At 39.1% G+C, this 27,825-nt stretch overlaps 1 protein-coding gene across 1 annotated transcript in view; it reads right to left on the bottom strand.

The window, feature by feature from the left end:
* Window positions 1-540: 540 nt before the first annotated feature.
* Window positions 541-27,825, bottom strand: part of SLC35F1 (solute carrier family 35 member F1) — a gene marked incomplete at its 5' end in the record, with an annotated part of 230,146 nt that continues 202,861 nt past the window's right edge. The window contains 3 exons of the mRNA XM_083858510.1: window positions 541-4,521; window positions 22,660-22,814; window positions 27,323-27,375. Of these exons, the coding sequence (XP_083714636.1) occupies window positions 4,297-4,521; window positions 22,660-22,814; window positions 27,323-27,375 (433 nt within the window). The 3' untranslated portion in view covers window positions 541-4,296. The remainder of the gene's footprint in view (window positions 4,522-22,659; window positions 22,815-27,322; window positions 27,376-27,825) is intronic.

A 27,825-nucleotide genomic window follows, 5' to 3' on the forward strand; every position in this document is an offset into this window, starting at 1 on the left:
GACCCACATAGGGTATTTTAATAGATGATTGTCTTAGAAGCATTAGCAGCATTGTGTGGCAAAAGCTGATAGGCCAAAAAATACTTATAATGTATTGTAACTAGGAAATAGTTTGGCTTCTGATTGTGATGGTGTGAATTGTAACATCTGTACTGTCTCACCCTTCTCATGAGGCTGAAAATTGAATAAAAGAATGCCTCTCAGGAGCCCCTTCTCTGGGTCAGAAAAAGGGTTTTTCTGACACAGGAGTACTCTTATCCTTCTGGACAAGTGCTCTGGGGCCAGGCAAGATACTTGGGGATGCCTGATGTAATCTATTCTTAGACACCTTGGAAAGAGTTCTAGGTTAACCACCTCACAAGGGGAAGAAGCCCTGAGCACAGCGAAAAATTATTCCCTGCATTCAAGATTTACATTTCCGAAAAATCATTTTAGGCTAAGATAGCAGAAAAGAAACAGTCAAGAAACCAATGACCCTGCTTTCATAAAGCATTTATTTTTTTATTTGAAAACATTATACAGGCATTACATTGCCACAGCCAGTCCATATAGGTGCATGCAAATATCAAAATGGAGAAAGGTTTATTCAGCTTCTCAATGCAGGATTTGGGGTTGGGATTTTGTTTGCCTGGTTTTCCTTTTGGTTCATATTTCCATCTGCGGTGTCAAGATTAGTGTGCTTTATTATGGCATGTAACAATAAAATCCTACCCATGGGGTAAAATTTATATTTGTAGCTAGCTCAGGAATACTAAATGGTTTTCAAAAAAAAAAAAAAAAAGAAGAAGGAAAGAAAATGATACTACACGCTTGTCAAAATGTTAATAGCACAGGTTAGCAATCTCTACACTATACATTGAAACTTCTTCTTATGACACAGTGGTGCAAAATTTTCAATTGCTTGGTCTATTGTTGCGTGTTTCGAAACTTTATAAGCTGGAACAAAGACAAGGTCTGTCTCCCAGTGAGGGTTTTCATCCGGTGTCAGAAAATTACATCAGTCTTGCTAAGGGCTGCCCAGGGCCAGCAGTTGCAGTTTGTTGAGGCAAGGAGCTATGCAGAGCCAGAGGCGTCCTACGCAACACGGAGAGTAGCTGCCCTTGGATAGCAGAACCTTTGCTGGTGCACACTGAGGGCTCCAATTGCAGAACAAGCAGACAGAAGGAATGTCTTCCTTCACAGACCTCAGTTTCTCAGTCAACAGTTATTTGTAAGGCTGTACTACTTCTCCTTCCAGGTCCATCCAGGACTAGCACACTGGTGGTGATCCGAGCACCCACCTTGTTTATGGGGAAACACAGACAGCGAAGCAGCCCCGCTCTGCGCATCAAACTCCTGCACGAGAGGCACAGGGGTTGGTGGCTGGTTGCAGAGTGCTCACTGAAACATTCAGAACTATTTCTGTATAACAGAGCCTGTTAGAATAGCCTGGCAAAATCACTCCAGGTGGCACCTCTCAGCCACCCGTGGACTGCAACCCGTCGTAAGGAGAAACTCCCAGCCCCGTGACCTGGCCGGGAGCTGCCTCCTGCCCAGCTGTTTCACAGAAGACCCTAACAAACATCTACAAGTTAGTGTCAGAAAAATGAGGAGGGGGAGGCCGAAGGACTACAAACATTTGGCTTAAAAATAAATACTAATAAGAAAATTAATCAAAACAGTTATGCAAAAGGAAGGAACTGTAAACATGAAACACACACGCACACAATCCTCAAGGTTCTCAGACCAACACGGGGACTAATGTTCAGAGAAAGGTATTTAATTGGTACAAAAGGTAGCAAAGAAGACTGAGATGACAGGTGCCCATCAGTGTGCCTCTGGGTACCTAGGGAGCCATGATTGTAATCAGACCCCTTCTGGGGAATGTATTAAGTCGAAGCTCTCGCAGGGCTTGACCCAAGGATCTTACCCTGAAGTGTCAGGTAATCTTTCTTGTGGTATTTTTTTATTATTATTACTTAGACTTTCCTTAATATCCCCAGAATACAGACTCTGTTTTTCTGTGGGAATTCAGTGGCTTTTTTGTTTTGTGTCTTTTTAATCCTTGATAGTCTAAGAAAAAAAGTTTGGAAACATGAGTGCTAAAAAGATTAAAAAACCAGAAGACAGGGAAAAAAAATCACACATTTGTTAGTTTAGTACCAAGACATCCTAACCAAAGCTTTTGGGCTAGTTCTGGGCATGATTTGGCAATACTGCAGAACCTTCCCTCAGGTGCAGCAGGATAGTGGCAGACAATCTAAACACAGCTGGAGAGGAATCACCTCTTCTCCACAGTGAGAGTAAGATATAGCTTACTTCTGCTGTTCAAGAGCATTTTGACATTTGCCACTTCATGTCTGTTATGCATATATACACTCCTCTCAGTTGGCTTCAGGGAAAGCAGAAAAGCAGAACAGGAGTATCAAAAATGAATGTTACCTCAGCAGAAATTCATCCTGCTTGGTTGAACTGTGTGACCTTTCTAATCCCCAGTGTATAGATTGATTTTTTTCTTCTTTTTTAAATAGGAATAGGTAAGTTGTATTTTTCAGACATGAAGGTCTACATTTTCACTTGAAACAGTCTTTTTCAGCAGAATAATATTCAAATCAAATTCACCTCCTATGCCCACAAGCAAAATATTCATCAACCATGCCGTAAACTCCATTTTCAAATAAAATGAATGTATACATACTTTTACAGCACTGTTATGTGCTTCTTAAACTCCTTCTTTCTGAAGATCCTGAAGCATTTTAAAATAACTTGGTCCCATAGCACCTCTGTGAGGTAGGTAGAATGTCATTATTCCCATATATACTGCTTGAGAAACTCAGCCACACAGAAGTTAAGTCATGCCCAAGGATTCATGCAAAGATGTGGCGGATTGGTGAATAAAACCAAGATCTCTCCTAGATTCCTCATCTATTGTTAGACACAGGAACACCTCGTCTTCCTTAATTTTAAATTACAAATAGATAAAGCATATTGAAATAAAGATTTCCTTGTACTGGGCTCTCAGAAGAGCAAACATACAGGCAAAGATGGATTTTTCATGGTGGTGACTAAGATTTCCCCTATTCTGGTAAGGCTCCTGAGGCAGAAGTACAGCTGTATACAGAAGTATGGAGCACAGCCTCACTATTTTCACATGTCACCAGGAATGTTAGAAAACTGCTGAATTCTTCTGCTTGCTTCACAGATAATAAAAATAATTGGCTGCACCCTGCCAGTAAAATGCCTTTGTGCTACTGTGGCAACACCAGCAAATGGTCCAGTCTTTCTGCTCATGAATTCCTCCCTTAATCTTCCTGATTATTACAATCTGTGGGTTTTGGTGAAAAACTGACACATTTCTAAATAGCTACTGTTAGAATACTGAACCATGGGAGACTAAGCAAAATGGAACAGCAGAAGGCACCCTTGATGCACTGAGTATCTAAAATAAGTGCCCTGATCCACATGATATGTCATCTTTCCATGGAGAGGTACAATACATAGGAAACTAGAAAATGCATTTTTCTTTCTACAGGTTAAAATTTTAAAAGTAAGAAATTTGTGTTGAGTCACAACTACAGAGAAACTGACTCCCTGTAACCTGATGCAGAACCTTGGCCACTAGGAAATCTGCCATGGATCATAGAGAGGTCAATGCTTGAGTATTTCACTTCTGCAAATATAGAAAGGCTAAAATGCTCACCTTATACCTATTCCTAGAATAGAGACGGATATTGTAAGTTGTCCCTTCTCTGGATTCATGGATCAGATTACCTAGAAAGGGCAACTAGACAGCACAGAAGAACTCATTGTATTTCCCTCAGCAAATCCAAGGTGCTAGCAAAAATGTGTCAGGGTGTTGTTATGACTAACCCACCTGTTTTGTGCAAACAAACAAATTTTAGAGAGAAATTAACAGTGACTGCACAAAGGGTATTTGCTGTAAAAAGGTGTTTTTTCCACAGCTGGTGTGGCTTAGGCATAATATCACTCTATATGTGTAAAACACCTTTCTATGAATTTCTTTTTTGTAATCTCATCTTATATATTGAATATCTTTCACAGGTAGTTTGACATTAGCTGATTCATACACAGCAGTTTGTATTGCAAACATGCTGCTCATTTCGTAAATGAGGGACTGGCATCTCCTTGCAAGGAGCACCCTGGAACAATTAATTTGTGTTTTGCATGAGCTTTCCTTATTTGCTACCTTGCAGCTCACCAGTGTAACTGCACCTGGTAAATACCTTTCTCTACGTACAATACAGAGATAATGGATATACGAGCTCCAGTGTCAGTAGGTGATCAACAGTCCTGGGTTTAAGCAACTCTAACGTGAGGCTCCTCTTCTGTTTCCTGCCCCAGGCTGGTGTATGTCACCGAAGGCTCCATCTGGCTGGTGGCTGGTAGGTCTACAACAGGCCCAGAAGGGTTCCGGAACTGCTTGTACACCCGAGGATCCTGGGCGACGTAGGTGGATGTGGAGGAGTAGAGCATCAGCCCAACAAGGATCGTGAAGAATGACAACAAGTAGAGTCCTGAAAACTGAGCAGAAATGACAGCAGAGTCATTAGACACAGCACCATTTACCCTGAGTTCATTAAGACCCAAGGGCAGGGTTAGGCACAGATCCTTGGGTCTTAGGTTATGTAACCAAAAAAATGTTTATTCTATTCCATCTGTTGAAATTGGTTGGGGAAGTGTTTTCTTTATCCCTCCGGAGGGAGGGGGCGGGTACCTTCTGCTAATGGGCCAGCTGTTAAAACCAGGTGCAGCATTGCTCCTTATCTTTTCCACCACACATCCACTCTCCTGGGGGTATCTTCTGTTAATGGGCCATTAAGGCTCACCAGTGACATGACACATTACATCATCCCATTGGGAGATGCTCCACCCAGTGGGAGGAGCCAAACCATTCCTACCTAAATAAAAACTGAAACACCGAACACCAGGACTCTGGTTTTGCACTGGATTCCTGAAGGAAGACTGGACCCATCTCACCATCACTGGACCCTTTCTACAGGACCATCTCTACTACAACAGGACCACATCTGCCACTCCAGAAGGGCTTACTTTGGACTGCTTCCAATGCCCTGACCAACAGGGTGTCAGGTGGTATTTCTGACTCTGACAGGGTTTCTAGAATTTTTGTTCGTTTTGTTTGCTTGTTTTTTGTACTACTACATTTGTATTCTTAATATTCCTAGTAAAGATCTGTTATTCTCTTTGCCTGAAAGCCTTTAATTGCAAAATTATAATAATTTGGGGGGGGGGGAGGGGGGGGATGGGCAGGGAGGTTTACATTCTCCATTCAAAGGGAAACTCCAGCTTTCCTTGGCAGATGCCTGTCTTCCCAAACCAAGACACCTTGTTTTGGTATGCACTGTGCAGAACAAACTCCTATCATCTGGATGTTGAATTTTTTATGGGAATGTCTGTGGAATTTGATTTACTCCAATCAATTCCCCCTGTCCCCCATAACCAAGAGCTAATTAGCGCCTTTCCCTGGGCTAGACATGTTAAGTATTGACTGACTGGGACTTGGGAAAGCTGAGTTTTGGTCACAGATCCAAAGCTGATTTTTTCAGGCATCTGCAAGCCAGCTATTCCTGAGTCCAAGCTTCTCCAGCTCCAGTGTGAGGTACCATCATCTACAGTTGTCATACAGGCAGTGGACAAATCTGACAAAGCTAAACCACATGTCTGTGAAGTTAACGTGCTGTTGGAAATATAAAAATATTCTTAAATAATAATTTCAATGAGAATATATATTTATACTTAAAAATATATTTTAATAAAGGCACTTAAAAACTACCCTGTCTGCAGCTTCTCTTGCTTGTGAACAGAAAGCAGGTGCTAGAAGAACTAATGTGAGTTTGGACAGGATGAACTTCAGCTGTGAAACGTGCTCTGGGTCAACATCACGAGGTTTGAAAGTACACATGGAAGGCAGTTAACTGAAAGCTCAAGTACACATATTTTGGCACATGGCTTCACTGGATCAGAGGTCAGCCTGAATTTTTTGACACATACGGACTTGTGTCTGAACTAAAAATATGACACAAAGAACCTTTTTGGCAACTCATTAGCCCTTGCAGATACAGCTAAAGGCAGAGACAGGATTTCAAAAGCACAGACCACTGGGTACTAGCTTTAGATACCGGGTTCTGGCTATGGGAGACACAAAAATGGCTTTGAACCCACAGGACTTGTCTGCAGTTCCGAGACTATGAGTTATTTCTCCATGCATGCTGTGTGTGAGAAACCATGAAGGACAAATTGCATAGCTACCTTGTTGAGGATATAAATGAATTATATTCAGTGGAACTTCCAGGAGTGCCTGTATTCTGCAGCTGTCAGGGATCTGTACCTGAACACCATCAACTACCTGCAACCTGGTATTAGCTGCTCCATGAGATACTTCAGGATTTTCTGTAAAGGCATCTGCAAGTCTGTTTTTTAATCCTGACTGACTCTGCTTTGATGGATGCCCCATCTCTTTCTTCCGGATCACTTCAGCATGGCACAAAATGGACATGATGGACTATATTATCTTGGAAGTTTTTGAGAAATTCTGCTCTTTATGCTTAAAGAAATTATCATTGTGGAGAAAACAAATTTTACTTAAGTTAAATTTGTAGTAATGTTAATTTGTTACTGTTTCATAAACCTACAAAACCTCCATCCTACAAAGCCTCCTGCCTGAGGAAGAATTTGGCCTTTTTACAGAATCCTCAGTATCTCTGAAAGCTTTGGTTATATGGTGATATGTCTGTGTGTCTGTTTCCCACATCCAGTATGCATGCTTAACAGCGAAAATACCATAATGGGGAAAGTTTTTAAAGTATGTCAGAAGGATTAGAGGGCAGGAAGAGTTTTGCTTTTCATCAGCTTTTAATTGTTTTTTAACATGTATGTCAGCAGGCCCTCACATGTCGTCTGGCAGCACAATTTGATGAAACCAGCCAGCTGTCCCAGCAGTCACAGAGATACTGTGGAGCCTCGCTCTGTGTCTGTTGAAGGATTCCTTCCATGTGACACAGCTCTGATAGGACTGTTTAAGCTTAGATCTCCCCCATGTGGCAATCAAACACGAGTCAATAAATTCAAAGAAACTTCTGGTTGAACTTCTGGTTCCCTCCATTTTCAGAACAATTTTGTTCTCAGCACTTTCTTCCACTCTTTCACTTTGTATTTGAACTTCAGTATCACTTGGCAGCACTGAAGTTGACTTAGCTGAAGCAAACCTCGGGAGCCAAATGCATTTAGTTTCCCCTCCCTAGTTTTCCCACTGTCCCTCATTCCCACCTTACGCTTGAATTTCTCACCCCAGCCAGCCAATTGGCTTGGCCCACTGCATAGCCAGAGTGCCAGCCAGATCTGTGATTGCCTTGTGTCCTGCTGTGAGGAATCTGTGGGGCTTTCCAGCAGCTAAATGTGCTTTTCTTCTCGTTCTAGGAGCTGCCCAGACAAAATCAATTCATTTTTTGCTTTGATTCATGGCTCCATCTCTACCATATCCTCCTCCTCCTGGCCATACCTCTCATTCCTCTCTCAGGGGCTTCCTGCCAGTGCGTTCTTTTGGCTGATAATATTTTTTCCATGGTAGTGTCCTCCCTCATGGCAGCTCTCCAGCCTGAGAGAAAGGGTTTGGACATAGCTTGGGGAAATCTAAACAAAGGTCCGTGAAACATTTGTCTTTGGTATCTGTGCACAGCTAGCTCAAAGAGACCTGGACTCTGAAAGCCCTATGACAATTCTTTCCTTTTTACCTTCCTTAGAAACAAGGTTAAGCCTGAATTCATTTGTGCAGGAGCTCTCTGAAGTAGAAGGGTAGTTACTGAGGTTAATATAAGAAAATATACTGAAGCATACAGCAGATCTCTGGTTTTTGTCAATACCCTGTCAGACTGATCCAAACCCCTTTGAAAGAAATGGTTATTTCCCTCCTATTAAAACAGCAGTGAATCCATCAGTGCAATGGGAAGATGCAGACTTAGTTCTCCAAATACAAAATTTATTGTTCACTGTACTATGCTACTCAGACTCCAGTGAAATCTGCAATTTATGGAAGCTTTCCAGGAACACTCTACTGCTATGCAGGTTTTGGAGGTTTTTTAATCTTGATCTGCAAACCTCATCTACTGAGATTTGCTATTAATAGACAGGAAAAAGAAACACATTCAAACCCAGCAGAAAGAGCTATTCCTAAGAAATGAAGTGAGGGAAGATGACTTTTCATTGCCACTCTCTATGCAACTGCAGTACCAAGCTGTAGATTCTTGGGAAGTGTGTAATTCCTCTCTCTGCCTAAAAAGCTACTTGAGAATGATACTGTGCTTAATTTTACTGAATTATCTCCTTCTAAGGAAACATATTTCCTCTAAGAAAAAGTATTTTTAAAATATCCAGATTTGTATGCCTTTTCAAATCCTTCCCTCTATGTTAAGCAGGATAACTGTGAATTGTTCAAAGAGTAACACAGTCAAGAGAAACTGCTCAGTGTCACACACTCTAATGTCTAAACAGACTAAAAGTCAACTCATGATTCTGTATCACTAAACAGTTTTACTATGGATTTTGTATCTCCATGTATAGGTACATCTGTATATAAACTCACTAATCCATGAAGATTATTGAGAGACCAGATGATCTAACACACTTGAGTCCCTGGATTTGGTTTTCAACCTGTGAATTTATTTTGTGAATCACAATGGTTTTAGATGATCCTCAGTTTCTTACCCATTTAAAAGAGATAATAACACTTGGTTACTGAATAAAGATAAGCTTACAGAATAAAAGTGGGGAATAGGGATCCTCTGAGAAGAAGGCTGAGATCTCCTTTGCAGGGAAAATGCCATACTTAAAACATTTTAGATTTCATCACTGACTTGAAAAGCATCTGCCAAAGCTTTTTAAGCAGTCAAACCACATAGTTAAATCAGCTCTACAGATCTCACCATGTCTGCTCTGCTCTGATATCTGCATGTCTATAAATGCTTCCCCAATCAATACTATTCAATATGGATCATACAATGATACCCATAAACATTTTTAAAAAAAGATAAAAACGCAAAAAAAAAAATCTTCTCTAGACACCATTTAGTACCTGTGGTGAAAATAGCCTACATTAAACTAACATTATCTTTCAGCATATAAAAGGCACATCTGTCAATTTGAAGATAAACACACAAAGCAAAACCTGGACAAATATAACAAGGTAACATATTTAAGAAGATTTGGTCAGCCTATCGCACTGATTCTGGTGAGTGGATATTCCTGGTGTTTATCTGAGTTATTCATTACAAACCCAGTACTTGAATAGATCTATTCAGTCAGGTTCAGCAGATGAGCTTATTGAAACTGGTGGCTTGGCTGCAGGAATAAAGGCCTCACTCCAGTATGTCCAACTGCAGAACCCCACCAGGAAAACCAGTGCAGCAGCAAGATCCAGCTGATCACAGCAAATGTAAGGTGGAATTACTTTTTCTGTTATCTATGCACAAAGTCTTCAATTTTAAAAAAGAGAAGAACCCAAACATATCTGAAGTGCTACATACAAGTGTAGATGAAGTTCATGAAACAAAATTTAGCTTATTTATATAAATATATATATAGCATTTTTGTTTCAAGCCAATCAAAATTACGAGTAAGTCAAGCAGCACAAGGTCCCTAAAATAAAGATGAATATAAAGGCACTTGAAAATTTAGTATTATTAAAAATTCAGAATAAACTATTAAACCTTTCAAAATTTACTCCCTAATAGTTTTTATCCTCTACTTTTTACTGTCTGTCTGTGTGAACCTTGCCTTTCACATACCCCTAAATCACTATGGGTAAAATGCTTCTATTTGCTCTTGAGACTCTTATGCTTTAAATTAATCCACTTGGAAAGGTGGGAGAAAAAGAAACTTCTTAATGGGGAAATGAGTGCATCTGATTTCATTGTCTGAACAATTATTAGACAGTAACGGAAAAAGAAAAAATAGAAAGAAAAACTGTTTAAAAGGTAGTAGATTCATGCCTTGGTCTGGAAAAAGTGAGCCATTCTTCAGTACAGAGGTCATGAATTCAGAAGGGAAAGCCCAAAGAAACAACATGGAAAATTCACATCTAGGAAAGGCTGTGCTGACTGACTCCTGCCAAGGGAATCTGCAGACAAGTAGTTCTGGCCGTCACAGATGTCCATGTCCATGCTACCACTGACACTAGGGCAAAACAGTATCCAAAGTGACAAAATGAGACAGATGTGAGTCTGCAGAAAAGCCCACGCAGACAAAGAAATTCAACGATTTACTAATTTTGGGTTTTTGCTCAGCCATCATGATAATGATCTTGAACATTATTACAACGGTTATGAAAATGCAAATTCTGTTTTACTCAGTCCATTGAACTGGAAATAGTTGCAGAAACAGACTATTTAAGCTGCAGCACTCCAGCACTCCATTTGTATTTCAAAACAGTAGCCACACACTGAATCTCTTGGTAGGTAGCATGAACCCCAGCTCCTAGCCTATGGCAACCCAACTGTGCTTTTCAAGTCTTTAAAAAGGTTTTTTTGTTAAATTACTAACTGAAAATTTATAATTGTCATGTTTCACATATTCAGCGATAAAGTATGAAATGGAATAACTACCTTTTTTCTCTACTTCATCTGGCAGTTCTCCATGTTTTGGCATAAATGAATAAAAAAATCCGGTCCATTAATTCAAGTTTTAAATCTCAGAGAAAAGTGACCTCCTCAGAATTCCACTGATGAAGAGAAGTAAAAATATACATATCAGGGGGAATTAATCTAGTTCCATATATCTGCTGGCACCATGCTCTCCAGACAGGCAGTTCCCACCACCTTCTTCCTTCCCATCAATGGGTCTGTGCAGTGCAGTGAACTCTGCTTTGCAGACTAATTCAGTTTGTAGCATACGCTGCACAGCCCATCAAAGCTAAGGCCAATAGGTGTTCTTTCACTGACTTATGGCTTTTTCTCCTGGGTAATTTCACACATGAATACCTGAGCAGGCTGAGTGAAGGGATTTAAAACCAAATTTCTCTCATTATCTTTTATATAGCAAACAGACATTTCCACTCTGTTTGATAAATTGATCGAGAGGCTGAGCTTCTTTCCACAATTTTCTATTTTCGCCTCCAATATAGCAAATGAAGCTCACCATGACCAAGTGCAGAAGTTGCACACTGTGGGATGCACACACTCTCCAGCCAGCAGCAGTACCAGAAGGCTGAGGGCTCTGAGAACTGGGAATTCACACAGTGCTTTCACTTGCATGGCTGGATGCTACAGCTGTATTACTTCTTTAATAGCAACAGGAGCCAGCATCCTCATCATAGCTTGCAGTGCACATTGGTGACTGCCTTGGATCACACTCACGAGTATCTGATTGAGTCTGTCTTGGATCAGCACTGTGACTTAAACTATTGCTGACTACTTTTGTCCCAGCCTAGGAGGAAGATACCTCTTTGGGATTCAGAGCTTGATCTGCTCATCAGCAGAAACTGAAGCAACCTCCAATAGCGAAACACCGTATTTTGTCACCCCAAATGGCACCACACACCAGAAGGGCTGCTGTGAGTTTTCCAGGCTCCTTTGAAACAGACAAAAAAAATCTCAGTTTTTAAGAAATCTCCAAACGGACTCGAACCACTGAGGTATGGTTTAGAGCGCCTTCCCTGCTCACCACCTGCAGAAGCTGGAATGTCTGAGCAGAAATGTTGGGTCTCTAGCTGAGAAGGGCACCAAGGAGTGCGGGACAGCTTCAGTAATGATGATAACTTCAGGACAGTAAGTCTGTCCACTACTAGAAGGATTGCATTATCTTCACATTTTAATGACCTCCAGCTATTTCTTAGGCAAACCATGAGGATAAAGTCTTAAGTGATGACTTAAAGTCCTATCTTGCCCTCTGAACACAGCTGGGATGAAAAGTGGAGCGTGTAGCTAGTTCCTCCACATCTTTGATCATCACTGAATGAAGGAGGTTTGTCTCAACACATCACTCATACCAGCAGAACCCAAAGCAAGAAGTTTCTGGTTTGCCTGAACAACAGTGAAAACCTGACACTGCCCTCATTGCCATTTGGTGAAAACAAAGAAGATAAAGGAAGTTTTTCCTGTAATTGCATGTATGACAGAAAGGCCATACTTCTCAATTCCTTATGCTTGCTTGCACCCTCAATATGATCTAACTCAGATGAAATGCTATCCATTACTATGGCTTATGCTGAATTGCAAATGTTGCATAGAAACTCTGATGACAAGGAATCAGATGACACATTTTCTGTATTTTCCAGCTGATTCTGATCTACTGCTTGCATGTTTTACTCCATGTAAAGGATACTGATCTATGCTTTCTGTCATACAGCAGCACCCTCTTTTTCAGTTCTTGTATGATATTTGCTAGTGGGCACAGTTTAATTGGTAAAACCGTGGTCAGTGGGAAACTCCTAAGCTTTCTTACCTTTTAGATGCTGAGGTTATCTACAAAGGAGAAAAATGAGGGGGGTTTACTGGAAAACTGTCAACACGAATTCTGCTAAAATTTAGGAAAATTAATAGATTTCCTGGAATTCATTGGTGGATTAAAACAACCATGGAGAAAACTGATAGCATTTTGGGAAAAATCCCTGAGCTTGACATAGGCAGCTGTAAGGCAAATATTGATTTTGCATAAAGCTGCACGATTTCATGCTTCTCAAATGGCATCCTTAGAAAAAATTAATAATAGCCTGTCCTTTCTAAATACATGCCTGATAGGGCAAAATGTTTGTGTGAAATGGCTTATCTTCCTTTCCTGAGTGCCGGGAGAGACGGGAACACTGCTTTCTCTTCTGTTTCCCTTTGTTGCCTCTGACATCAGACATGAAGAAAAAATGAGCCTATGTTCAGAACCCCTGCGGTATCAGCAGTCTGTCTAATTAAAAAGTGCAAGGTAGAATGAGTCCTGCAATCTGTTTTAATCTTATCTATGGAGGGAAGAGATTTTCATGTGAAGTTAAAACACTTCTATTACATTGCTCTAATTTCCTGTGAGCATCCTTACTGTGGCAAAAGGCGGCTTCATTTCTGGTTATTTTATATCAATTACTTGGCGAGAAAGTGGTAAAGGACCTATCCTTTCAGTTGCTCTTAACACAAAAAGGAGAAGAACAACAGAAAAACTTATAAAATCAATTTCCCTCCACTCTTTTACCTTTCAGTATTCCTTGTCAGTTTGCTCTATCAGCTGCCAGTTGCCATGTGTCTTTTTGGGTTTATGTGCAAGTATTTAATATAGTAGCAGCTGTCTGCTGTAACTGATTCTCCATTGCTGTACATGAGGCTAATTGTGCTCAGTGTGTTCAAAACCATGGGTACAATAACTGATTCATCTTGGATTCTTTGTTTATATTTTCCCGCTGAATCTAACAACACATTCCTGTAGAAATTCCTTCCCAAATGGTGTTCTTTTCTCCTGGCAATACAAATGGGGAGCACTCTTACCCTGAGAAACAAGGACTATGCAGCTGCAGTTATTCTCACCATGAGAGACCATGCCAGCTGTCTGGAGGGAGAGTGACATGGCTGTTTCATGTCAGGGTTCTCTGTAGTGTGACACATTTGCTGCTGGCAACGAGAGGCCAAACTTCAGGAACTCCAAGACCTCTCAACTGAGTCAACTCTCATGGCAGGTGCATGAGAAAATCAGAATGGAGACAATGTCCTAAGCTGTTGAATCCAACTCTCCATTCCTGCTTAAAATCAGAGCACGTATTCCATCTGGCCAATCCTTCTCATGCAAGGATTATTAGGGCTTCCAACTAACCTATTTGAAATTATCCTGGAACCTCCCTACTATGATAGCCAAAAAACTCCCCTAATTTCTATATGTTCTCAGTTTCCACCCATATGTTCTTGTATCATTAGATCAAATAATTCTCATTTTCTCCTTGTGAATTTATAGATTAATTAATACATGTTAAGGTTCCATAGTCCCCTTCAAACCCATCAAGGCTATGTTACATGCAATTAAGACTTTTTTAGGGATCTGTATATTCAGTACGTTGTTAGGGGCCACATGGTTACTCTGTCAAGGCTTTGGAGCAGATAAGAGAAAAAGCTCTGCCTGGTGTTCTTCAGAAAAAAAACCCCTGTAGCTACAGCTGGAAAAGTGCTGTCCCTGAGATGGTAAGTTGTCCTGTCCTATGGCATTAGCACTTCTCCATCAATACCAGAAATACCTAGACAGACTCATTTGGAAACAGCTTTGTCACAGCCATGCTCAAATTCTTCCCATCTGTTGCCACAGACACTGCCTCGCACTTTGTGCTTCACAGCATTTCTCAATGTCAGCCAGTTCTAGTTGCCTGATTATTCTAATTCTTCTTCCTACTGAGGGTGCCAAATCTATTACTACAGTCACTACACAAGATTTGTCTTCAGACCAACTCTTTGGGACCTCCATCAGTGAGTTCCTTTGAGCATGCTGTCTCTCTCTCTCAGCACATTGCCTTGTCCTTTATCCTCATTAGCCAGTTTCTCACCTGGCTTCCAAACTTTACATCACTAATCCTGTTCTCTAGCTTAATTGATAATTTTCTGTGCTACACTGTTCAAAAGCCTTGCACATCAGATCTACCATTTGACTTTTCCCTTTAAAGATTTGTTAAATTATCAGACAGACACCAGATCTAGATGGGATTATCTGTCTTCTGTGAACCAGCCTGCATTTCATGCAATTTTCCATTTATCTCCATGTCCCTAATTAGGCCTATTTCTGATTTTATTGTCTACTCAATATCAAATTTGAAGTATTCAGATTATTGTGTTGTGTTTCTACTCCTGACGTAGTAATTTCCATTTCTATTAAAGATGGTGCATTGTCTTCACATTTAACTCTCATCCTTACTGAATATGACAGAAGGTCCCAATTTCATTTTGGTGCCAAGTGAAAGGTTGTTTAATTTGGGCCTCCACAGTCCTTACACAGCAAACTATTTCTTCTCCTAATATACCAGAAGAACTTTTTGCTGCTTCTTTCACTTTCTTCTTCATTGCCGAGCTTGGTTTACCTTTTACAGTAAGTAGACTTCACTCCTTCTCTTTTCTACCTGCACAGTGTTTTCTTTTGTGATTCATTCTTTTCTGTTTATTTCCAACAATTTTTAAGCAGATGGTTTGTCCAGTTCCATCTGCAGTTCTCCCCTACAAATTCTCCCCTCTTCTCCTTAAGATATAAAATTCAGATTACTAAAAGTTAAAGCTATTAAAAATCTCTTTCAGATCCATTATGAGCCTTTTGAAGTGTTCCTTGCCAAACTTAACTCATGTAGGTGGTGGGAATAATTCCAGAAGTTCAGTCCACCTAATAAAATTGCTTGTCAGCAGTGTTGCTGTCAAGCATCTATCCCATATCGTGGGTTTGAAAGCTTTCAGTTTAGTGGGAAGGGGGAGTTTAGACAAAAAGAAGATTTTTTTTGTAGATGTTCTAGAAGCTAATAAAATACTCCACTGCTCAGATTGAAAGCATGTAAAAGTGATGTGTTCTAACAGTTGTTTTGTTTGTATGTTGACCCATTCCTCCAGTCTGGTAGGTAAGAGAAGCTGATGTGGATGTTTGAACCCTGTATGTCTGTAGCATTCACTGATTTGGCTAGTAGGAAGCACAACTGGAACAAGCACTTCAATCCACCACTGTTTTGTACACCAAAACAGATTCTATGTATGTTCCTTCCTGGCAGCTCATATATCATGTCATAATTTGTAGGCCACACATAATTCTTTGCACACTTCCTAAATATTCTGCCTTCTTTTCTGATCACTTCAAAGATGATTCTGTCTACATCTCTGGGGAACTTCTAGTCTTTTTTTTTCCCTATGCAAAGGTGAAAATAGCAGCCAATTCAAAGAATCATAATTTCAAAATCTTGTAGATTTTCAGTAGCTGAATCTTGTTTAAGCTTTTGAATGCAACTGCTGCCTTGCTAATTAATGACCTTTTTTTTTTGCTTTCTCACCTGGGTTGCAAATTATTGCTGAGATATGTAACTCAACACATTCATTGTACTCTCTTGTCTTCAAAAACATGCTTGTCTTGGGAAATGCTGAGGTTTTTATTTATGCTGATTTTTTCCTCCACAAGTAATTACAGAACTTAGCCTCTTGGTCTTTGCTTTTGTATTCATTAAGCGTTATTTAGAAAAAAATATGTTGTCAGTTCTATCCATCTCTTTAAATAGGATGATTTAATTATGTTTTTTCTGTCTGCACTTTTTCTTGTGATAAAGAATAAGATAGTTATTTGCTACAATATTTTTTGCTCTCTGCAGTTTATAATCCATTTTCTGGTTCTTAGATATTATGCATATTTATTGCTGTCATCCCCCAGATTTCCTTTTTCACCCCATATTCACCAGTACTTTAAAATCAATATGGATTTGTTGAAGATTTATCATCCAAGAGTTAATTAAAATTAAAAGCTATTTACTTCCTTCAGATTGTAACAATTACACTTTACAATGTACTCTTGTGGTATACTTTAGAGATCTCTGAACAAATCCCTTACACTTTCTTCACTAATTCCATAAATTTTAAATTTTAACACTTGAGGTATGGAGGAAAGTGTGACACTCCGACATAGGAAAATGTGATTCAGAAGTTACCCTCAATAAAAAGGGGACGGTGGTGGTGTTTGCTTTGGAGTATTCTAAGATCAAGATGTATTCACTTAGTATTTCTGTTTTGATAATTAGGCATTTCCTACAAAAATGCATTTTCCTAGAAATGAGTTTCAAATCAGTTCTGTTGTGAGCAGTCTTTTCACATGAGACAAAATGAAAAAAATCCTAAGCTAAAAGCACTAAAAACAAACTAAAAACCTTGACATTTATGATGAGCTAGTGTCTGAAAAAATATATTTGAAATTGAAGCTTTTATCATAACTTCTGGAATATGAATGCCACATCATCAACACCCTTCTTGACGGCTTCCAAAGAGTGAGTATCCATGTTTCACTATTCATGCTTTGCCACTAATGAATCTATTGCAAGATAGCAGTGTGAAAGGAAGACATCCTTTAAAAAATGCAATATTTTGAAAAAGCTGCCATATCTGTGCTGTGTTGCTAAAAATCTGTCAGGCTGTGCAACATCTTGGTGGGAGGCATTTATTTTTCCAGCTTCTGCTCTCTTCTGTCATTTTACTTCATAGCTTTTCTATTGTATGCCATCCTGCACCATCACAAAAACTCTGAGTGGATGGGGCCCTTTCTGTCACAGGAATTTGTGTGACCAAAGACACACCTAACTCCTTTCCACCTCGAGGCAGCTCTTTAAATATAGACACCTAATTATTTTCTAATTGACTGTAATTAGAAATTGGAGGAGGAAATTCAAATAGCTAACCAAAAATAAGTAAGTCTAAAGAAATTTGAAAATAATGCTGCTTAGATGAAAGGCATGTAGACAGTACAGCTTCATGGGAGGAGAGCTGTTGAGAGAGACTCCCACTGTAAGAAATTTAGTACTTTGGAAAAGAAAAGGAAACAGGAACATAGTTTTTTGCATATTACCAATGACATAAAGAATTAATGAGTAGTATGACTTATCCTCATTATTATCACAGGCTTAAAAGTATCCACAAGGATAAAAGTCCTGTATGATTAAATTCCATTAAAACAGAGAGCTTATGGACCAAGCTGCTTGCATATCCAATTTCATCATGAAAATACCTTAAAGTATATGACTGAGAAAGTGATAGTGTAAAAACCAGGTTTTTTTAGCCTGCACTGCCTGCTTCACTAGAAATAATGATGCATCACTGACAGCACCTCTGACAACACCACTGTCAAAGTTTAAAATAGGTGGGTGTTAGCTCCCTAACAAGTGCAAGCAAAGAATAGGATCTTACTGACTTCAGCTTATGCTTTCAGGGAAGTTTAAAAAAAGAGGTGAGAACATAAACTGAAGTATTTTCTTAGTTAGGTCGGAGGTTTGGGGGAAGTCTCTCAGATGTTCATGGATGGCTGCCAAATAAAAATCAAAGTAATAAACAATCCTCTCCCAAACAAAACCAATTTTGTTCAACTTCTGCCATCAAACCACAGAGAGCAGGATTTTGTATCCATCCTGCTTCAACGAAATCCAGGACTGCCTGAAGCATATAGAGTCAAGGTCAAAAATAACGTTTCATCTGCATAGTCATAAAACTGAATTTTTAAAAATATTATGCCTTGAGAGGCAGGCTTTCCTAATTTAGGAAAATGAACTGAAGTGCACCAAGACAGCAGAAAAACTCACACTGGCTTCAATACATATTTCTAGCAAGGGTCAAATTTTCACTACAGTAAAGACTATGTAAATCCCAAATTCACAGGAATTGCCTAGGATCTGTGCTGGCGAAAAAGAACCCAAAACTCCCTTCCCTCAGCCTTTACCCTCCCTTCTTCATCTGGAAAAACCTCAGTCTTCATAGCTTGTTTCTTGATGTAATGTGAAAACTGTCATCTGCTTTCTTCCATTGGATGGATACTATTAGAATTAGCATGGAAAAGTAATTTTTAGAAACATCACTGAGTATCAGTACATGAGTTTCAACTAGCAGAATTTCAGATTTCTGGTCCTGGAAGGTTTTGAGTATCATGTTTATCTGTGTATCCAAGTCCTTTATCACAAATACTCTCCGAGATTCTGAATCAAGATACATGACTTCCCTGATTCCTTATGAAATACATGCATTTTCTTCATTTGGGAATTGCTACTATATCCAGAAATTCTGAATTTTTATAGCTGTACCTTGGATAGAGTCATGAATGAATTTGCCAAGGCATAATATAATTGATTGTGCTTGGCTTGCAAGGTAATGATATAATATAGTGTGACTCAACCTGCTGGACCAGAACACAATCACTATTCATGCTCTAGCTGCTGGAAAATATAAAATAAATTGTTTAGATTATTTAGTGAGAACCTAATTTGCTTAGAATGACTGAAGACAACATAGAGCTTGCAAAGGAAAAAGTAATAAGTCTAAAAGTTCACATAACAAAAGAGCTAAGGCTGAGACTAAAATGTAAAAAAGAATACTCCTAAGAAAAAATGCCCCCGTATTTATACAAAAGTTCTAACTCTGTGCACCCAGAGAGGTGGCCCCGAACTTTTTAGCACCACTGGTGTCCATGTATCCATAGCAAAATGGCCCAGGACAGTCCTGTTACTTGTGCTAAAGAAGAAGGTAAAATGAGAACAGACAGCTAGGAAAGTTTTGAACACAAAAATTGTATAACATATATCAATATGGTGAGAATAAAAAGAAGAATTGAAGATATGGTGTTGAATACTTAAATGGTATAGCCATTGTGGATATTCAGCTACCAAAGAGGCCATAGACATTTCTCCATCTGCTCGAATATTTGAGATAAATTATTGATTACAGAACAACCAAAAAGATAGCTTTTATTTGGGGGATGCAAGAACTTTTAAGAATGATGCATTACAATCTAGTAATCTATCTCTAACTGAAAGCTATATATTTTTATATTTTAATACAATAAAATCTTGAACAATTAACATCTTGAATTTCACATACATCATCAGAATTGTGTCAAGTTAACAGGCTGAATTTCCAGCTTCCATGGGCCTAGGAAGTGTTAAGTGTGCTAAGAAGAGGCCTGCATGTAGGGTAAGACTAGAGATGCAGCTCTTTATAAAATCACTCATGTCCTTCAAGCAATGATGTTGCAAGGCTGTATTATATAAAAATGAAATGCTAATGAATCAAAACGCTTCAAAGACAATCTTCTCTTCAGTTTGGTTTGAAAAGCTCTAAAGTTCAGTTAAACTAATTTCCTGCATTTTCCACGGATTATCATAGATCTCCTGCTATAGGTGCAATAAACCTGTCTGGTGATAAAAGTAGCAGCATAGGGAAAAATCACAACTGTTTCTTGAAAGCCTCATAAAATGATATTCTGCAAGGGACGCACTAAACCACTCAGCTGCTCTTACTTCAGCATAAACCCATTTGCTTTCGAGTGAAGTGGGGCTGTGCCCACTGGCCAGTGCAGAAAAAAGCAGAAGGAGCTGCAAGAGATGTACAGCTGGGCTAGGAATAAACAGCTCTTTAAAAGGTAGGAAACAAGCAAGAATACATAGTCCTAGGAGGGGAATTAATTCACTTCATACCAACATATTAGACTTCATTATTGACTACAAGTCACACATTTCACAGTTCTGCTTCCTCAGATAAAATGATACCTGATAGCAAACTATAAAGAAAAGAAGCAGGTCATTTGACTATGGATAAAAACATAGTAACTAAACAAGAAACCAAATAACTAAGTAGACTTTTAAATCTACATGACCTTTGCATACAGCCTCTCTCTCCAAATTTTGTCTGCAATATAAGTTTGAAGGGTGTGAAAGGAGACATTGACAGCTTGAGAAGTTGATGCTGCATTTCAGGTAAAGGTCCTTTCGCAAAGCCCTGATAAAGGTCTTCTTATCAACACTTCAGCTGGGTAGAACAAAGGAGAGCCACGTGAGTTGTATGGATTGCAGGATGAGTATAAATGACAAAAGAAATGCAGAGATGAAAAATGTCAGTGCTGGCTTGGTATCTATGTGGTAACTGGCTTCCTAGAAAAACAAAATAAAAAGCATTGCACCAGGTGCTGCAGGAACCAGGACTCAAGATGAAGGGGCTGTCTCAGGGAGGATAAAATCCAACCAGATGAGGTGCAGAGAAGGGCTTGCTCTGATTAGTGAACTAAGGGCTCAGAGACAATATGATTCCTCTCTACTGATGTATCAATGGAGTAAAATGCCATGGAGATGTGCAATGTTGCTACTAATGGATACTCTCCATAGAAAGATGAAAGGACCAAAACCAGGCACAAGTAAATTTATGCTGGAAATAAGAGGGTTCGTAGCTGTTGGAGAAGTAATGTTCTGAAAGTCTTTCAAGGACAGCAGTAAAGGTAAAAAACCTGAATATGTTTAAGTAACTGTGTGATAAGTGTTTATGAAAGCAATGGCATGATACACACAATAACCATAGGAGAATGAGATTTTCTGTTAATTAGATAATTCAGATAATGAGATAATTCAGATAATTAGAGCAAGGGGCAGAGGGGACCATCAGTTACTTCAGATGTGGAACTCAACCAGTTTACCAGGACACATGTTGAGATGGATGCTTTCAACCAGACAACCTTTCAGTTCTGAGCTCTTCTTCTTGAGCACTTTTCCCTTGAAGGGAGACCAAGGTGCCATTATGGATGGGAGCTGACATGCACTTACTGTAGAAAGATGGGGGTCAGTAAAGCTGAAAATTCTGCCTTCCTGGTTCTGCTAATGAATCCAACAATTAGACACAGAGAAAAAAAAAAAAAAACCTTTAATGCACCTTTTGCCTTTCAAGTGTCTGAACTTTAAAGTTTGTGTTTGCAAAATTGCCTTTTTGTTGGGTTTAAGCAATGCTGAGCACAGAGCTGTCCAACATCTGCTGCCTTTTGAGTCTTTCCCTCTACTGGAGTTTGATTTTGCTAGTACACCACCACCACTGTTTTCAGAATAACATTTGTCTTTCACTGTGTAAATTAGTAATTTTTCTTAGAAACAGTGGACTAGCACCACTAAATATATTTGTCTGTGAGTATCAAATAATACTATTAACAGGAGATAAGTTTTCAGATAACACCTAATGTCAAACACCTTGGGCTTGAAGTGTGAGGCAGAAAGAAGGAGAAAAAAAATACTACCATGAGACAGAGCTACAAAGCAGCAGGCAATCCCTACATAGTGTTTTCAGTCAAAATTTTGTTTCTCCTCTTGCTTTTTTTCTGCCTGCAAAATTCTCAAAGCCACAAAACCAAAAAAAAAGACAGTAGTTATAAATGGTTTTGTGTTGGACTCTGAAGAATTGAACTTTCCCTGTCTCATTCAGGTACTATTACCATAACAAAATCTGATTTGAGTTGATTAGACACTCAAAATTTTAAGGCTTTCTTTTGCCTAACACTTCTAACACAATTTAGCTATCAAGTAACCTCCCTTCTATGAATAAATGATAGTAGAAAGCAATTGCTTCCAGCATTGCAATGTTATTTTCACTAGATGGACACTGAGGGGGAATACTTGTGACTAATGAAGTGCCATTCCTCATAACTGGAGGTCAAATGTGGTCCTGTACAACATGGTGTTTTAAGTATTAGGGAGCCTGGAAGGTCAAAGTTTAACTTCAACACAAATACGCTGCACATTTTGGCATTTACAATAAGAGGCAATCCACTGGTACGGCCAAGAGAAAGATGTAATTTCTGAACAATTTAGTTATAAATTCAGAATCAGTATGAATGAAACAATCTGGTTCCCGGGGGGGTGGAAAGAAATCTGTGGAATTTTGGTATCCTTTGATAAGTAAGATGAAGTTAATGATACAGTGGCTGATGAACAGGTACTCAAATCTTAAAACTTGTAATAGAAGGATCAAATGAAAGATCTCTCTTAGAAAACAAGAAATCATATAATAAAATTGGTTTTAGTGTAGGAAGCCTGATGTAAAAAAAAATCAACTTGCACTTTTCCTGTTTAGATCTAGCAAAGCTTGGAAGCTTCCTTTGTTTCCTCATTCTGCACTGATGTTTCTCCAGGCATACTGCTATTACCCAAAGACATCTCGCATTTCCACATACCTTGTAGTGGAAGAGGAATAATCCACAGAAGAGGCTGTACAGGTCAGCTGTGAGCAGGGAGAGGTTGACGGCAGTAGCACTGGTTTTCTTTATGACCACTGGCATGAAGCTGTAGAGGCCAAACATACAGGCACTAAAGCCAACGTACAGTAAGCCTGCAGAAGAGAAACAAGAAGCAAAGTGACCTGACAGCCTGCAGAAATGACTTTGTTGGGAGGAAGAAGGTCGTGCTTTTAGGAAAAGAAAGAATAATGCTTTTTCAAAGAAAAATTCGGATTAATAACACATATATAGAGAGTGAAAACGGTAACACTGGACATGAGGTCCTTTGGGATCTCCATAATAGCAGAGTTGTTTCAAATTGGTGTCTTATACGACCAGTGCTACCTCATGTCCAGCATAGATTTGGACGCAATGATGCATTTGAACATGTCAAATCTAGTCTCTGCAGGAGCTGAATGTCGCCAACATCACGTGAATTCAGCTGAGTTGGATGGAGCACACAGAATTTTCTGGGAATGGACCCAAAATATGAATGCAAAATTATGTGCAGAGGAGTTAATGAGCAAATGGATGAATGCATGTGGACAGCACTCAAGTGTCCTAGGCTTATTTTGCACAAAAACTGACAAATCACTTCACAGTTTTACACCTCTGCTCCTCTGCTCCTTTTTTTCTGCCTTCCTTAATAAAACTTTTGTGAGCTGAAACTCTTTCCTGCTGCATGTTTACAGAGTGTCTCACACAAATTAGATGGTTAGACACTAATATAATAAAAATACATTACAGTAAAAATCTAAATTAATTTAAAAACCTAAATAACTTACTGGGAAAGAATTTACTGCTTCAGTTATTACTTGATAAATCCCAAGGCAAATTAATCAATATGAAGTTAAAAACCCTGCAAACACTTTACACATCTGCTCTCATGCAAATGATATTTCTTAGCCTGCCATACACTACGGAATTCCCAGCCTAAATTTAGACTCATGTCAGCTCTTCAGAACATGTTATTGACTAAAAGTTGTAGAAAATCTGATTGCCAAAGTCCTGAAAGGGATTAGAAAGGATTAAAAAAAAGGCCATATAATGGCCATTTATCTGCATGTGGATCCATTTAGTTAAAAATTCTTTAGAAAAGCTATGTAAAGGACAAAATCAGCTGTGACAGATTGAGTCCTTTAGAAACATACAAACTGAAGTGTACATTCAACTGAAACAAATGCAGCAGACACAAACTATCAATGTCCATACATGTTATGGCATGATAAGGAATTTCAATTTATTTTCAGAATATGGACAATCATGGTAAAAACTGCTTTTACTCATAGGTAGCAAATTTATAAGGTATGCATTGTATACTGGTAGCAGAATTAAATTTTAGGCAGTGCTTGAAAGCTGCTTTATTTAAACTCTGCAACTCTTCTGTAGCAGGAAAATAATTGCACCATATGGAGTGTAGTTTTGGCCAATGGGAAATGGTGTTGCATACAGGAACATTAAGCCAGCTTTTCTTCAATGTTTAAGGAGAACAGGTCAGTCATTAAAGCCATTCTGGATCAGAAGTCAGCATTGTCAAAGTACAGTCTACAAATCACCAGCTGGTCCACCAAGCCTCTGGTTTTCTGGATTTAACACAGCTTTGCTGGTTTATGCACTCAACTTACAGCATAATTTTATGGTACTGCCTTTGTGTTCACATTATTTGACAGCCAGCTTCACAGGCTGCTTTTCCAAAGGACATTTCAGTTCCAGTGGAAAATTGCTTAACTGTAGCTGCCCTAGCAGAGGTGAATATAAAGTGGCATTTAATTTACAGCTTAAAAATACATGTGATATCAAGCAGCTGGATGGCATTTAGTGGTGAGAATAAGCAAGGGAAATTAACATCATATGATTTTCAGATATTGCTTCTTAGAGGGCTGATTTTGAGACTGAAAATATGTTTTAAGTCAACAGCTTGTAGCCTCAACCCCCTTAGGCATCCATGCAGTGCAAACAGCAGCCTTGGGAATTGCCAATTGCTAGTGCTGCAGTCCCAGCAGACTCCAGAACCTCTCTGGTCAACCTGCTCTGCCACCTGCCTGTCCTCAACATGAAGAAGATTTTCCCTTTATCGTCTGAAACTGTCATTTGAGCTTCTGTCTGTTGTCTCTCATCCTCCTGCCATGCACCTCTGTGAAGACCTCAGCTCTGCCCTTTTCATAAGCTCCTTAGGCAACTTCTTTTCCACAGCTGAATGAGCCCCAGTCCCCCAGAACTTCTCCATTTCTCTTTACGCTTGAGGTCTTCACACAAATGGGCAGGATCTATCTAAAATAGCCCAAGTATGAACATGACCACTATGACTTGAGAACTTCTGGTCTTGTTCCTGAGCAAGGTAGTTGAATGTTGCATGGTGCAATGATTCATGAATGTTGTCTCTGTGCTTTTACTACAAAAACAAATGAATTGGCATGAAATGGAATCAGTTATGATCTTCCATACCTTGGAAGATCCATACCTTCCACACCTTCCATGCCTTGGAACAAAGACCACTCAGAAATATTCAACCCCCCAGTAACAAAGGGCACTTCCTTGGAACTACAAACTGGTTTTCTCTCAAATAAAACTGATGAGAGTTTACTTGTTACTTTTTCATCTATGGCTATAAAACTTGTCATGGTCTCATATGAAACCACTCAGTAAAAACTGTAAAATCATCCTCCTTTCAGTCTGGTTGTCAGCAAGTTTTAATACTTAAACTTTCAAGGATTCAAACAGAGCTACACTGATTCACACTAAGTGTGAAGATGATGCTATGTATCAGGGCAATTTCCAAAATTAACACCAGGAGGGCCACAGGCTGTTTTAAACATGATAGACATAACAGATTGGCTTTAGATCTTTATATTCAAAAATCATTTGCATCAGTTAAAAGGTAGCTCATTTGATCTAAAGCACAATTATGGCAGATGGCAACACGCCACCTTGAGTTATTTATTAGGTTGCCTGCTGTGACTTTATCACCACCATTCAGAAGGCTGATGATTTAACTTTGCTGGACTGCAGGCTTGAGTCTGTCACAGTGGATAACTACCCAGGACAAGGCTGTGAACTCCCTGACACAGATTTGTCAATCACTTTTTGACAATCTTGTATCATTGCCAATGCAATGGAAAGTACACCAGGTGGAGTGGAAGCCAGGGAAGAAGTACAGAACTGTCACCATTTAATCCATGTTCAACTACACCACATTTCCAATTATTGCTCTAACAAAACAAGTACATATCTATGATGCTTTTGCTAAGATGATCTCAGCCTTGTGAAGCATAAGGACTCTTCAGATTTAGTAATCAACCTTCAGGGACATTTTGGCAGCATCACAGATGAAGTAAGACCTTATTTTAATAGCACATTTCACTGATACTGAGTTTGAAGAGAAATCTCATGGAAGTATGTAAGATGTTTACAGGGATAGCGGATTAATTTGCTATGACCACTGATAGTTCCATCAGTACCAGATTAATTATGTCCCTAAGCTCCTTCTCATGAAATATAAACAGACACTGATGCAATTATGCTAATTATCTCAGCTTAAAGAAGGCTAATACACTTATAGTACACAGTTGAATGTGTTTCTCCATGGATGCTTGAAATTGATTTGTCACTTTGTTTTACAGCTCAACCATCAAATTTCCAAGATTTCTAGATGCAGTGTTTTGTGAAAAATGTGCTGCATTTATCAAGGCTTAGGAATATGAAAGGAAATTGAGAACCACGTTTAAAGAAACCAACTGTATTCCACAATTTGTATTCCCTCCCCTCAGGGACTTCCCACATAATCAGTTGTTTTTGCACACTTCTGAGTTGTCATTTTGATGTTCAGTCTGAAACTAGATAAAGAGCTATTGTCAATGGATTGCCAAAGCTTGAATCCTCTGCAATAATTAGCTCTATGCTACTGTACTCTTTTATTTCTTCTATTGTCATAAATAGTGAAAGAGTGATTATAGGGACTCCCCTAAAAATCGATTTGCTTTTAAAACAAATAATTCATTGGACTAATTAGAAGGGAGTCACAAACTCAGCTTCCAAACTGAAATGGGAAAATGCAATCCCCTGCTTGGCAGAACACCATGACAGCTTCACTGGACACAATGCTCCCAAAACTTGTCTAAAGGACACATCTGCTATATTCCACCAAGACTATTTGGGAAGCAATTAAATTCTTCCGTACAGAAATGCTCCCACTGGAAGTGAATTTATGAGGCTATAATATGCACTGCGAGTACATTTTTTAGGTTATTTTGTTAGGTTCCATTTTCTTTCTTTGGCTTTCATTGAAAAGGTTTGGCTCTTAATGACTACCTCATTTATTGCCCCAGTGCTGCATTGAATCTTAGAACTGGAACCCCATTATTGTTTTACTTCATGGCTGTCTGAATGATTATGTTATAGCCCTCATATGCTTAACCCAATCAGGTAACGAAGGCCTAACACTGTGACAGAGGACAGATAATTTAAGAACAGCTATGAGGCGTGTAGCTCAACCTTTGGTAGTAACCAGGAGAAAAGTCACAAACATTGGCTGCCCAGAAACTCTGTGCACACCTCCCCAAACACTGGCAGTCTCCACGCCTCCTTCAGCAATCATCTTCAATGAGGTAAAGTGTGTTCTTACCTATTTGCCAATCCCAGGGGACTTTCAACAGCTCTTTGTGTTCCATGATTGCACTAGAAGAGAAAAGAAGGCAAAATTTGATGGAAGAGAACAGAAGTTAAATTACTTCCACCCGTTCAATTCAAATGCTGGACAAAACAACATAAATAACCTTATAACAAAAAAACTCTGTAGGAACCAAATGCAATCAAGAGTTTGCTAATCTACTCTGGCATTATCCCTGTGCCTGTGTATTTGAAAGATCTTCAGGGCAGTAATCAGATGTGATAGCATACAATTTCCTCTGGTTTATTTCTAGCTCTCTATATACCTGTTTTACATGTCCATTCCCCTAAATGTTCAATCTTCTTGTACTTTTTGATTTAATATTCTGAAAGCTTTTGAATGTTAATTATTAATAATGAATCTAGCTGAGTTGTTCACACTTCAGTATAGCTCTGCAGTGTAAAATAAATAGATATCACAGGCTGGTTTGGGAAGCATACTGTGATTTTTTACACACT

This window comes from Zosterops lateralis (assembly GCF_965231275.1).
Source record: "Zosterops lateralis genome assembly, chromosome: 3".
In the NCBI taxonomy this organism is placed as follows: Eukaryota; Metazoa; Chordata; class Aves; order Passeriformes; family Zosteropidae; genus Zosterops; species Zosterops lateralis.